The sequence below is a fragment of the Siphateles boraxobius genome, unplaced genomic scaffold (assembly GCF_051911475.1).
Source record: "Siphateles boraxobius isolate OS27281-9 unplaced genomic scaffold, OSU_SipBor_1 130, whole genome shotgun sequence".
NCBI classification, from domain to species: domain Eukaryota; kingdom Metazoa; phylum Chordata; class Actinopteri; order Cypriniformes; family Leuciscidae; genus Siphateles; species Siphateles boraxobius.
In genome coordinates, this window is record NW_027508734.1 from 15,731,443 (window position 1) to 15,744,481 (window position 13,039).

General features: G+C 37.9%; 1 protein-coding gene across 6 annotated transcripts in view; it reads right to left on the minus strand.

The window, feature by feature from the left end:
• Positions 1–2,352: 2,352 nt before the first annotated feature.
• Positions 2,353–13,039, minus strand: part of LOC143737123 (phosphatidylinositol-binding clathrin assembly protein) — a 66,489-nt gene continuing 55,802 nt past the window's right edge. For 4 of the 6 annotated variants that reach the window (XM_077228095.1, XM_077228097.1, XM_077228096.1 and 1 more), the window contains 6 exons: positions 11,153–11,284; positions 10,835–10,865; positions 10,577–10,727; positions 7,247–7,303; positions 7,023–7,139; positions 2,353–6,149 (listed from right to left, as the gene is read on the minus strand). In XM_077228095.1, the coding sequence (XP_077084210.1) occupies positions 6,135–6,149; positions 7,023–7,139; positions 7,247–7,303; positions 10,577–10,727; positions 10,835–10,865; positions 11,153–11,284 (503 nt within the window). In that variant the 3' untranslated portion in view covers positions 2,353–6,134. The remainder of the gene's footprint in view (positions 6,150–7,022; positions 7,140–7,246; positions 7,304–10,576; positions 10,728–10,834; positions 10,866–11,152; positions 11,285–13,039) is intronic. The other 2 variants (XR_013203621.1, XR_013203622.1) reach the window with 1 other exon arrangement.

The following is a 13,039-nucleotide window of genomic DNA, read 5'->3' on the forward strand; positions in this document are numbered from 1 at the left end:
AGTGACCCCTTTCTAAAGATTAGTTTACGTTCAAGTGTTCCCATAACTGATAGATAACTGATTATCATTTTTGTATGATTTATTTTATAACTTCAAAACAGTGCCATTTATTGAATGACTTGAAAATGACACATTATTGATTTTAAAGAAAATAATTTTATTCAGCAAGAATGCTTTAAATTGATTAAAAATGACTTTTTAAAAGATCTCAAATTACGTTCTGTTGAACTTTCTTCATCAAATGATGTTTCTTGAGCAGAAAACCAGCATATTAGAATGATTTCTGAAGGATCATGTGACACTGAAGACATGGAGTAATGATGCTGGAAATTCAGCTTTGCATCACAGGAATAAAACATACAATTTTAAAATATATTAAAATAGAAAACAGCTATTTTAAATTCTCATAATATTTCACAATATTACCGCAGTTGTGGTGGGTAGAAGAGACTTTGTCCCAAAAATGAGGTTGTGTATACGTGGTGTATACATAGGACAAACCAATTATCGAAAGCTTTTTGCAAATGCAATCAGTTTGAGTCATGAAAGTCGAAAGGTAGCACTTACAGCTTAGTGGATGCTGTTTTAAACATCCGTGTTCTGAGCTATAAAAATGGGATTTGGGTTAGAGAAACGGATCCACAGCCACAGTGGAAGCACAAACTTTACATCTATGTCTTAGAAACAGCTGACAGGCACAAACTACAAAAGTAAGGATTCTCGATGTAATTAATAAACAAGCTGCAGAAGAGAAAGCTTGAGGAATGGAGTCAGATACAAGTCCTGACTGTGAGATGAATATTAATAGATGTTCAGAATAAGCAGCCGAGGTGAAATCTGTTAAAAATGTCCTTTATTAAGAAACCGGAGAGAGCGAGCGTTATTTCCATTTATTCACCAGGCATTCACTCGTGGTTCAGGTTAGAGGCTTGCAATTTGCAACCATACATTTTCTTCACAAATACAGACAACAAAACAGTCAGAGACTGAGACAGAAAGTAAGGATAAAAGAACTTACAAAAACAGACTCAAGCAGAAATCGCTAAGAGGAATATAACATAATAGATCAGCACAACCAACCACTGATAAATCATAAAAGTAACAGATATACACAGAACCCGTCCATCACTACGACATCGACTGCTTACTAAAAAAACAGCACCATATTTAATAGAACTTCGCAAACGTTACATGGAACTGTGAAACTTTCCCAGGCATGTCAGATACAAAAAACATGCAAGAAAACAGGTACAAATTATAAAGCGATCAAAAGAAAATGGAGTAAAATCCATCACATCTCTTGGTCCTGGGTTGAGCATCTCAATGCAAGCGTACAAAAGACAGTTCAGGAGAGACTGGCATCATAAGATCATCGGCTTCAACCAGTGCTGTGTGGTTCATGAAGCTCACGGGGAAACCAGAGGCAGTTGCAGATGAAACGTCAATGATGAGGGGGTTTGACTCGGGTTTACTTTACTTACTGATAAAAGGTTTCACTGACAACCGATACAAGCATTCTAGCAGACTTGAGAGAGTTGGTGCACAAGCACAACCAGACATGTCTGATTCTGTTCCCCAACGATACATATTCAAAAAAACACATTGACTGCACTAAGTGGCTGAGCTCAAGTTACTGCTTCAAATCAAGAGCAAAGGGTTAAATAATCTAAACCACAATTAGTTACTTAGTAGCTAATGAAACCGAATTGATTTTCTGGCCATATATTAGAAGAATCACCTTAAATGTCGTGATGTGAATAGCAAAGACTAATTTAACCTCTCACAGAACCATTTTATCACGTAGTAGGACTGTAAAGTTGGGGAAAAGGACCACAAGATGGGAGGTATTGCTGTACATCCTTTTCCACACATTATATTCAGCTCCACGTACACTGTTCGGACAATTTCAAAACAGCTGAAGTTGGTCTTAAAACAGAAGATTCACAAAGAAACATTGGTTGAATTTGCAGTTTCCGAGCCCACTGTCAAAAAGTGCTACAAAGAAATAAACAGGTGGTTCCTGTTGCAGTGAAACTCGTGCAATAGATTCAACAGAAATTACATTGACAGACGCGAAAACAACACAACACGGCACTATACAAATTCGACCAGGTATTTAAAACGTGCGTTCATTTAAAAACCCTGCATTATGGGCCACGAGGCAGGCATGAAGTGCAATTTCAAGAGGCCAGAGAAGAGCAAACCAATAGAACCGGACATCAGGTCATCCAAAAAGAACTCGAGAGCAATGATCTTCCTGCTTGGGATTTAGCAGGGCTTCAGTCGGATCAGATGAACAAAATGGCAGAGGAAGGGAAAAAAAAATGAAACCAAACAAAAATAAACAACAACTCAGGAATGAAAAGGGACTTTATTTATGTCAATGAAAGACAAACAAAAAAAAGTTAAACAATCCCACAATTTCTGCTTTTAATTTTCACCATGCTGAATAAACTCCTTATGGTCTGCATAAATAAATTACAAAACATACAGTGAGGAAATCAGAATAAATGAAGGCATTTTATGATAAATATAGATTTCTGCATTGCTCCCCTGGGCTGATACACGGGGATAATGGCGCTTCTACTGATTACATATTTCTAAATATACTGTATATATCTCTGTAACAGGAAAATAAGGATAAAACGATGCTTATATGAATGTAGCAGACAAAAAGCCCACTAAAAAAAGCCATTAAAGCCAGGACAGCTCCATGACAACGCAAAGGTGAAGAAGATCCTGAACACCAAGCATCCCACTAGAGGCCTAAGACGTGTGGCGCACGCTGACGCATCGTTTCTCAAAGGGCACTGCTGAACTGAGTTTCCCAAGCCAGATAATGAGACGAACCAAGGCGTATGAAATCAGGCTAAGTAGTTCAGAAGTACTCTGGATTTGGCTGCACTTCAGTCTGGCCGAGTGTTCAGGATTAAGGAGGTGAGTCTAATACACTCAGACATTTGCTTTGTGTGCACAACCACCCCCATAAACACCAAACAAAAGACTCAGGTCACAGTCTATAGCAGCTGTTTAAATGAAACATGGCACACAGTGACCACAAGGGGGAGCTGTGAGAACAAGAACGTAGGGAACGTCTCTCTGCATAGCAGTGGTGGTGCTAAATATACATGAAAGTCTATTTCTTGAACTTGGTTTAACTTAGCTAAACCAAGAATTTAATTTTTTTTTAAAGGGCCTTTGGTGTAATCTAAAAGCGATATTCTCAAAGGTTGCCAAATGAACGTGCATTTTAAGACACATTCTTCACCACAGGCAGGGCTGCTAATGCATGCAGAGCTTTTAACTGTAGTTTTAAAAAGACAAAATATGGCTGAAAGAAAGAAAATGTGGAAAAGCTGAGCTCAACGGCATGTGCCAAGGACCAGAAACTGAAGATTACCATGGAAACCCCGGCTCATGATAGAACCCTTGCACATCTTGAGATCGCTCACCCTCCCTGAAGCTCACAATCATATATTCACTCTCTCGCTCACGCGCACACAGCCTCCGGTGACGGGATAATAGAATAGATCCTAATTAAACAACATCGCCCCTCAGTGCCCCGTTACCTTGCAAACCCAGCGAGAGTATCAACATTGAGCCTGCATATAAAAAGCATTCGGTCTGAAGCAGCTGGACCCTGACAGCGCTCAAAGGAGAATTAACTCACAAGCTTGTTAAAAGTCGCTCAACAAGGAATTAGTAAGCCACTCACACAGAAATAAGCAAGCAGAGAAACACGATGCACATCGTTTCTTCAGAAGGGAGCACACAGCACGTATTACAGCAACGGTGTGGAACTTGTGCTGATGATTTTTAACAACACACACAAGCAAGAAATTACCACATTTGACCTGCTGGAAGTTCAAGCTCAGATTAAAAGGAATAGTTCACCCAAAAATGAAAATTCTGTCATCATGCAATCAACCTCATATCATTCCAACCAAACCTTATAACTTTCTATCCCACAAAAGATGATATTTTGAAGAATGTCGGTTACTAAACAGCTTTGACTATCATTGTATGAAAAAAAAATGAAAAAAATACAATCGGAGTCAATGGGAACCAAAACGGTTTGGTATCAACATTCTTCAAAAAATATATATATGTGTGTTCAGCAGAAGAAATAAATGCATACAGGTTTGAAACGACATGAGGGCGAGTAAAATGATGGCAGAATTAACATTTTTGGGTGGACTACCCTTTAAAGTGGGCTGAACCTGCTGCAAATAAATGCGAAAGGATGCATGTCTTAAGCTTACAAACCACGAAAACTATTCTGACTGTAATAAACGGCATAACAGCTCTATAACATGTCTTTACAGGTGTAAAGAGGAGTGACTATTTTCTTATAAAAAGGCTCATCACAGGTGGAACTAAGAACTACATTGGCTTGGCAGGAGGATTATTTGATATATCGATAAATTAAATGTTTGAAACCTTTCTATCCTGTTTTATAACGGTTTTATAAAAACCATGTGAATCCATGGTTTACCGTGATTTTAGAACAGCTAAGCGGCGTTGTTAACAACCCAGAGTGCAGATTTAAAATTACTCTAAATTCGCTGTAAGATTCTAAAATCACTGTAAACTACAGCTTCACAGGGCTTATTGCTTTAATTTACTATGGCACAACCGCAACCACACTGTATCTCCACTGCCGTTCCATCAATCCATGCAGAATAAAAACTAAACATAGCATGAAGAAACAAAGCAGGAATTATGAGATGATGTGAAGGCTGGAGTGGAAACCTGCTCTACAAAGGGTTAAAGGGATTTCAGGAGAATAGAAAATGCTTTGGCTGCAAAAGCAAAAATGAAGATACCCTGTTAGCAGTGCCCCGCATTTGAGGAACTGTACGAAAACAAACTAAAAGTAGATTTTAGCTATTGATTTTGGTTTCAAAGTTGGCAAACACCAGACACGAGAAAGAATCGTGATGTCAGGCGCTGGGTACAGGAGCTAGCTTACGGCATCTTCGAATTACAAATGTACATAATTTGGCAACATAAAACAGACCAAGATTCATGTCATTCTCCAAAATAATAATGAAAAATATATATAACATGCTTTCTAGGGGAAAAAAATGATAAAAAACAAAGGATTGATCAAAACCCTTATTAGAAACAGATTTTTCTCCAATGCTTCCGGTCACCTGCTCCCAGGGTGGGCGGTACATGTGGGAGTGGTCTCAAAGTGTGAGATGTAGTCGTAAATACATGCATGTTTGGATAACACACAGAAGAGCAGGAGCAGATATGTTTATCAGTGTCCTGGAAGTGACAAAACAAGGTGGGAGGCCAGTAAGAGGGGGCTCTTCATGTGGCTCAAGTAACAACAGTTAATGTGCGTGCGTGCAAGACCACCATCGTGTCTGAAACGACAACCCCTAAACCAGTATAAACAAAGAAGAACTGACAGGCTGTTTTGCACAGAAGCCATCAGTAACAGTAAGACATGTTAATTGTTAACATTAGACAACTAAAGTTCTAGATATAAGAGACAATCTCAATGTTGTATATTATGTTACACATAAATGCATGTGTAAAGTGCTTGGGGGTGCAGAGCACCTTAAATAATGGGTCAAATTCTTTCCTTTTCTGTTCTGAAATGAGAAGCCAGGGCATTGTGCTAATGTACCATTTAAACATGTTTATGAACTAGTAACCTGCATTTTCTTTGGTGACATTCTCCATTTTCCTGAACTCAGCACAGGTATCTTCATAACACAGCAAAAGATGACAGTCCCAGAAAGTCCACTGTAACGGGCTTCCGATTTAATTAATATTAATTGTGAAAAAAAAAGAGTGCTTGGTGCATGGTAATTTAATGCCGGCAATAAAATGCAAGATTTTCATGATGTATCACACCTGCCAGTAGACAGTGCCCCAGGAAAGAAATAAACCTCAAGAGATGAGAAATAAAACACTGTGTGCACTCTCATTTGGCTTGTGTGTTGGGTGAGTCGTTTCAGACAGTGATGTAAGCATTCTTGACACAAACACATTTCTCTTTATATGCGCACTATTTCTTTTTGTCTCGCCCTCCTTTTATCCGGTGGTATTCTGAACCTCCTCTCACTTGCTTGGTGTTCCTTTCAGCCGACTTGTTTGGCGCTCTACTGAAGTCCTGCTTACATGAACTGCATCTGTAAAAAGACACACAAAGAGTTATAAATGAAGAAAACGGCATCAAATCGCTCAGTAATGACAGTGTGAATGCAGCAGTACTGAACGTCTGTTAATGGAGCATCTGTGTACTTGCCACAGTCATGGAGCTCTGTGTGTGTGTGTGTGTGTGTGTGTGTGTGTGTGTGTGTGTGTGTGTGTGTGTGTGTGTGTGTGTGTGTGTGTGTGTGTGTGTGTGTGTGTGTGTGTGTGTGTGTGTGTGTGTGTGTGTCAATACAAATTTCAGTAGTTAAATATAATACCAATGGAAATTGATAACTGAATACCACAGCGAAAACTAATATGCTACTTAACAATGCTTAATTTATCATTTTAAATAATAGAATAGTAATACTTTTAATAGTAATACTTTACTTTCTGTAAAGCTGCTTTGAAATGATGTGTATTGTGAAAAGAGCTATACAAATAAATGTGAATTGAATTGAATTAATACTAGGGCTGTTAATCAATATAAAAAATATCTATCAAAAAAAGGTCTTACAAGTTTGGAACGACATGAGGGTGCGAAATGAATGACAGAAATTAAATGTTTGGGTGAACTAACCCTTTAAGTTTCAGTCTGTTGTTCAACATAGAGACAACTACCGTACCGATGTGAAAGTTTGTTGTATTAGAGCACTGATGTATTGATTAAATGCATGTGAGGCCAATGTGTGTGATACAAGTCGATTAACTGGTGTGTGTGTGTGTGTGTGTGTGTGTGTGTGTGTGTGTGTGTGTGTGTGTGTGTGTGTGTGTGTGTGTGTGTGTGTGTGTGTGTGTGTGTGTGTGTGTGTGTGTGTGTGTGTGTGTGTGTGTGTGTGTGTGTGTGTTTGCTCCGGGGATGGGGATACCTGGGCTCCGGGGATGGGGGTGAAAGGGTTAGTGGGTCTGAGAACAGGCTGGCTGTACAACATGGGTTGTTGGGTCATCACTGGAACCCCTCCCATCTGTCCAAGCTGAGGAGGGACCTAAATCCACATAAACATAACATCCACTGTTAATTTCTTTTCAGCCATTGACCATTCAATTTATCTACATAACATCCATGTAGCCACTGTAAGGTCACAGTGCTCACCATTCCATACACAGGCACTTGAGGTGTTGTCATGGGAAACGCCATGGGAGCAGGAGCCTGTTGGTAAAAAAAGTCACAAATCAACCATCAATGCGCTGACTGATCAAACAATGCTGCACTGATTAAGCCAACGACGACATACTGATCAAACACTATTGTATGCTCATTCAACACCATTGTGCTCACTAATCAGGTTCATTTAAAGATCTGCTTTAATTGCACTCTTTTGTACCCACGACAGGTCAGGGGTACTTAAACTTTCCTGCACAGAAGCCTGGACTGGTCCATTCAACACATGCAACACTGGAGCAAAAACATACGACTCAAGGATTTGACACGTTCCTATTACTAAAAGTTTCACTGAACAATGACCCCTTCAAAAGTTTGGGGTCAGTGTGATTTATAAAAAAAAATATTATTAAACAAAAAAAATGATCCTAAAGTTTAATCCTTTCATTCTGCAAGGATGCATTACATTGATCAAAAGTGAGAGTGAAGACATTTATAATGTTACTAAAGACTTCTGTTTCAAATAAATGCTTTTCTTTTGAACTTAGTTAATCAAATCAATTAATCAAATCAATCATGGTTTTCACAAAGTTATTAAGCAGCAAAACTCTTTTCAACATTGGCAATAAGACGACATGCTTTCTGAGCAGAAAATCAGCATATCAAAATGAATTCTGAAGGATCATGTGACACTGAAGACTGGAGTAATGATACTGATAATTCAGCTTAGCATCAATGGAAACGGTTACATTTTAAAATATATACCAAAATAGAAAAGTTATTTTAAATAGTAATTTTTGATCAAATAAATGCAGCCTTTCCAAAACATTAAAAAACAACTTACCAACCCCAAACTTTTGGATGGTAGTGTATGTCTGAAAGAGTTTACCCTAAAACACTTACTTACCTGAATAACTGTCATGCACTTAAAAGCCTAACCTCATTTGACACCTTATTCTGAACATGACAAGCACTGATTTTTACTCATTGGAATATAGCATGTATTCATCAGTTTTCCCTAAAACACACACATTTGCACAGGTCTGGTTTGCAAGTCAAAAGATGAATGCATCAAATGCTACAGAAAGGGCACGAGAGACCGAACAAACATCTATATGTCACAGGGAAATCAACATATGACATTTTCTGTGTTTATCAGACATGAAGTGGAAAAAGAGGGTGTTGGAAGTCAGAGTAAAGGCCTATTCACACAGAGTATCCATTTCCAGCCTCTTCACACAGAATGTAAAAATTGCCTTTGGGTCATAAGGTCTGGAACCAGAGACATCAAACTATTGTATTTTAATTAGTCTCAAGAGTGCATGAAACATAAACCGTCACTGTGGTAAACAAGCTCAAGCTAAAAAAGGCATATAAAAAAAACAATGCACCATATTATTAACAGCTTTGCCCTGATTATTAAAATATTAAAAATCTGTTTAATGCTGTAATGTTTTATGTTACGCTTTTGTTTTTACTATTTTTTGTCTAAATACATTAAAAAAAACAGTAAAAACTAAAATCAATAATTTTAAATTATACAAGTGATTTTAGGCATCACAACATTATAATTTGACAAGGGTTTGTATGTTGCTTCAAAGCACATGAACATCCAGAGTGCTTTTTATTTTCGTTCATATACGCAAGCTTTCCTAAATAACTAACCATTTTTTCACCCATGATTCATATCACTTTACTGAAAACTTAATTCATAAGACTGAATAAGTGTAGATTGAAATAAAAAAATTAGGTGTGGAGAAGGAGAGTGTGAAAGAGAGAGAAATGTGAGGGAATCGATCCCTCTCAAATGATACTCAAGATAATAGAAGAGTTGATCCCTCTCAAATGATACTCAAGATAATGGAATTTTCAGTTATAGGAGGTACTTACATAACTAGTATAGAACATTCCAGTCTGCTGGGTTAAGCACAAGAAAGAAGATAGAGAGAAAGACAGAAACATACAGAGTTTGAGGAGAGACGGAGACGTTAGATGCGGGGAGAAACAGGCCAGAAAGATGCAGACCACAGAAAAGGTGAAAGGAGACAGAAAGACATTGAAGGTTAGTCATTCACAGACATCTGCGCTCTCTCAACTCATGCAGTTCAGAGGTCAATCTACTCTGAACGCCCTGACTGAGGCAGAAGAGGCGCCAAAAGCACATGTAAACAGCTAAATCATCTCATCTCCTTTCTGTCTCAGAACACACTAACACCTCACCTGCCCGACTGGATCAAAACACACAGCTTGAGAACAGGAAGTTAACACTCACATTTCCTGAAAATACACAATGTAGTACAATAGCAAACAAGAGTAGAACTTGCCATCGCAATACTTCAGACATCTAAATGAAATCTGGATATTTGCTGTGAAGTGAGCTTTCCAGCAGATGGATTCCTTTATGTTTATAAGTGTAAGAGTAGTTGAAATTATGTGTGTGTGTGAGAATAAGTCTGTTTACATATGCAAGAATGTCTGTATATATTAAGCAGTGGTTAAATATACAGTCATCCGGTCACAGAGTGATCAGGAAATCAGGAAGTAAAGAACCCTTCATTTTTCTATGACCCTACTTACATGGCTACTGAGTACTAATAAATAAATGGACATGAAATATTGAGTGGAAATTATTGTTATGTGAGAAGAAATAGACTGCAGAGTGATATGAGAGACAATAAAAACTGCACAGAGATGTAGGAAATCATTTGCCTCATAAATTATAGAGTTTAGTGTCCTTTGTCCAAAACAATTTGACTGCAGAAATCAATCTTTGAGTGTTTGAATATACACTACCATTCAAAAGTTTATGGTCGGTAAGAAATGAACACTATCATTCAGCAAGGATGCATTCATTTGATCAAAAGTGACAGTAAAGACTGTTAAATTGTTACGAAAGATTTATTTTTCAAATAAATGCTTTTCCTTTTAACTTTCCACTCAAAGAATCCTGAAAAACTGCATCAGGGTTTACACAAATACTAAGCAGCACAACTGTTTTCAGCATAAATAATAATAAGAAATGTTTCTTGAGAAGCAAATCAGCATATTAGAATGATTTCATGTGACTGAAGACTGGAGAGATGATAATAAAAATTCAGCTTTGTTATCACCGAAATAAAATAAATTTTACAATATATTAGAATAGAAAATAGTCATTTTAAATCGTATTAATATTTGACAATATTACTGTATTTTCATCAAATAAATGCAACTTTTCAAAAATTGTACTGACCTCAAACTTTTGAACAGTAGTGCAAGTATGTTTAGATGGCTGTATATTAGTGTTTTTGTGTTGGTGTATTTGCATGTGTGTGTTCTCACCATGTGTGGCATGGGCATGGCGGCAGGTGGCATGGCAGAGGGTGGCAGGGGGGCGGGGCTCCAGGCAGTGGTGCTGCTCATTGTCTTTGACTGCCAGTTAGTACCACCAGTCAACTTCTTCTCTCCAGGCTGAGTCCAATGCATGTCAGATCTGCATGCAAACACACAAGGAGAGTCAGAGAAGCTAGACACTGCCTCTTATAACAGGTTGAAGCACACAACCAGAAACGATTCAGATAATTAAATGTAAATCCTCACTTTTTGACTAGTGTTCCCCCAAACTGCAGGTCTAAAAAGAAAGCGCAAGAAAGAGACCGTTAGAACAGCCTCACATCAGCGTAATATTGGAAGACTTACAGCAGTGGAGGCATCAGAGACCTATTCATTTCCCATAAGCTGGGTTTAATTCATCTCTGTCGCACAAGCACACACACATCGCATGTAACACCATATGGCTGCTGACTCTCTGTTCAGTAGAGTAGCACAAATGCAATTTGAAGGTCAGGGACTTATGACCAAGTAAATAAAGAAAGGCACACAAACAGAGAAATAATGCTGCGAGGGAAAGGGACTCACTGCCTACGAGGTGAGCCAGAGACGAGTCCAGGTCATTGGCCAGCAGTTTACTGTCTGTATGATGGGACATGACCGGCACCTGACTGTGAACCGGCACCGTGGGCTTCAACAAGTCTCCTAACGCATCATAACCTGAAAAAAAAAAAGAAAAAAAAAGATTGATATTCCATTGATGAATCCATTAAAGTATTATGAGAGTGACAAACCACTTATTTTTGCTGCAGACTGGCAGACTAACCAGCAGCGACACATCAAGCGACCAGCAATAAAAGCTAGTAAGGACATTTCATTATACGTTTGGTTACCAATTCTGCGGTGTTGAGTTTTTTTTTATGAATTAGGTATCAGTTAGACTTGACCAAACCAAATTCGCTACTGTGTGTTAATCGTGGTTGTTACGATTAACCCCCGAAAAGGATCAAATTTAATTTGTACAGATGAACGGCAAAATCAGATCAGTGTTCTGTATTCTATTGGTCTTGGGAAAGAAAAATAGGATCAGCGAATGACAACTCAACATAACTGTACATGAAATATCATATACGCTCTCAATGGAAGTGAAAGTGTCACATTGCGTAGCTGTAACACTTTCAGTACGGACGCATGAATTGCTAGTTGCTGGAAACGTATCGCATTGGGCTGGTTAGATCATAAGTGTTATAGAGCAGACAGACAGGAGTAAGAAGAGAGAAAGCGTGCTGAAGTCCTGCTGATCTTTATAATGATGCGAGCAGCGGGGATGAGCCCCTGTGAGGCCACTCATGGCATGACAAAAGACCCACAGAGATGAAGAGTAGAGCATGAGGTCAGGATGGGAGGAACCACACTGAGATCTAAGAGGAAATAACATGGCAGGAGTCCTTAAAGAAACTGGAAATTTATGACATCCCCTTTTCTTCTTATTGAGGCATTAAATTCAACATGAAAACAAAATATTGGCCCTATTTACCTTCTTAATACATGTTTCAAGTCTTACTGTGCATGATTAATCAGTGAAAAAAAATTTCTTTGTAATCTTCATTACAATGTAATAAATTGGCTGACATCAAATAGGCCACACAGGATATTGATTAAATGTTAACCAATTAGATATGTAGGCTTCGTTTTGGACTTCTATTGTAGGTATTGCAGCCTGAACTTGACATTTAGCATTCACAATTTTTTTTACCCTTTCTACAATTGACTGCAAACTATCAGCTCTGTCTCCATTTATACATAGATAGTCCACTTTTTACAATCCAAATAATATCAAGTCTTATACAGAATATTTTAAGTTATTCATTTTCTGTAACTAAAGTTAAAGCTACTGTAAAATATTATAGAATATAAATAGAAAAAACTAATAATAAATGACAAAAGCATATAAAATTCCTAAAACTTAAAACTAAAATATACTAAATTAAAAATAATTTATAAAAATAAAAGCCAATTCAAAATATGAACAAATATTCTACTATATTTGTATATAAACAATACTAAAATAGCACTGTTGTGAATGTCATTTCATGTTGACTCAAACAGTTTCATTAATTGAAGAGGCCTCTGATGGTTTATAAATGGCAAATAGCACAGGGCCTTTTGCTAATTCTTTTAGTAAATGAGAGAAAGCGAGAGAGGCAGTCTGCTGACACATGCCATATTTATGCAGTTCTACTTCCTGCTTCGCCAGCAGGAACAAGGAGGCCAACAAAAAGAAGAACACTCACCACATCAGATCAGCCATCACAACCCAGGAAAGAGAGCAAAAAAAAAATGGGGGAAAGGGAAAAAGAGCAAAAGGTAAGAAAAAAAGAGGCCAAGGAAATAAAAAAGAGAAAGGAAAAGGGGCAGAGAGAGAAAGAGTATATTGGTGAGTGGAAATGAGTCTGCGTTCTGTGTTCAGATAAG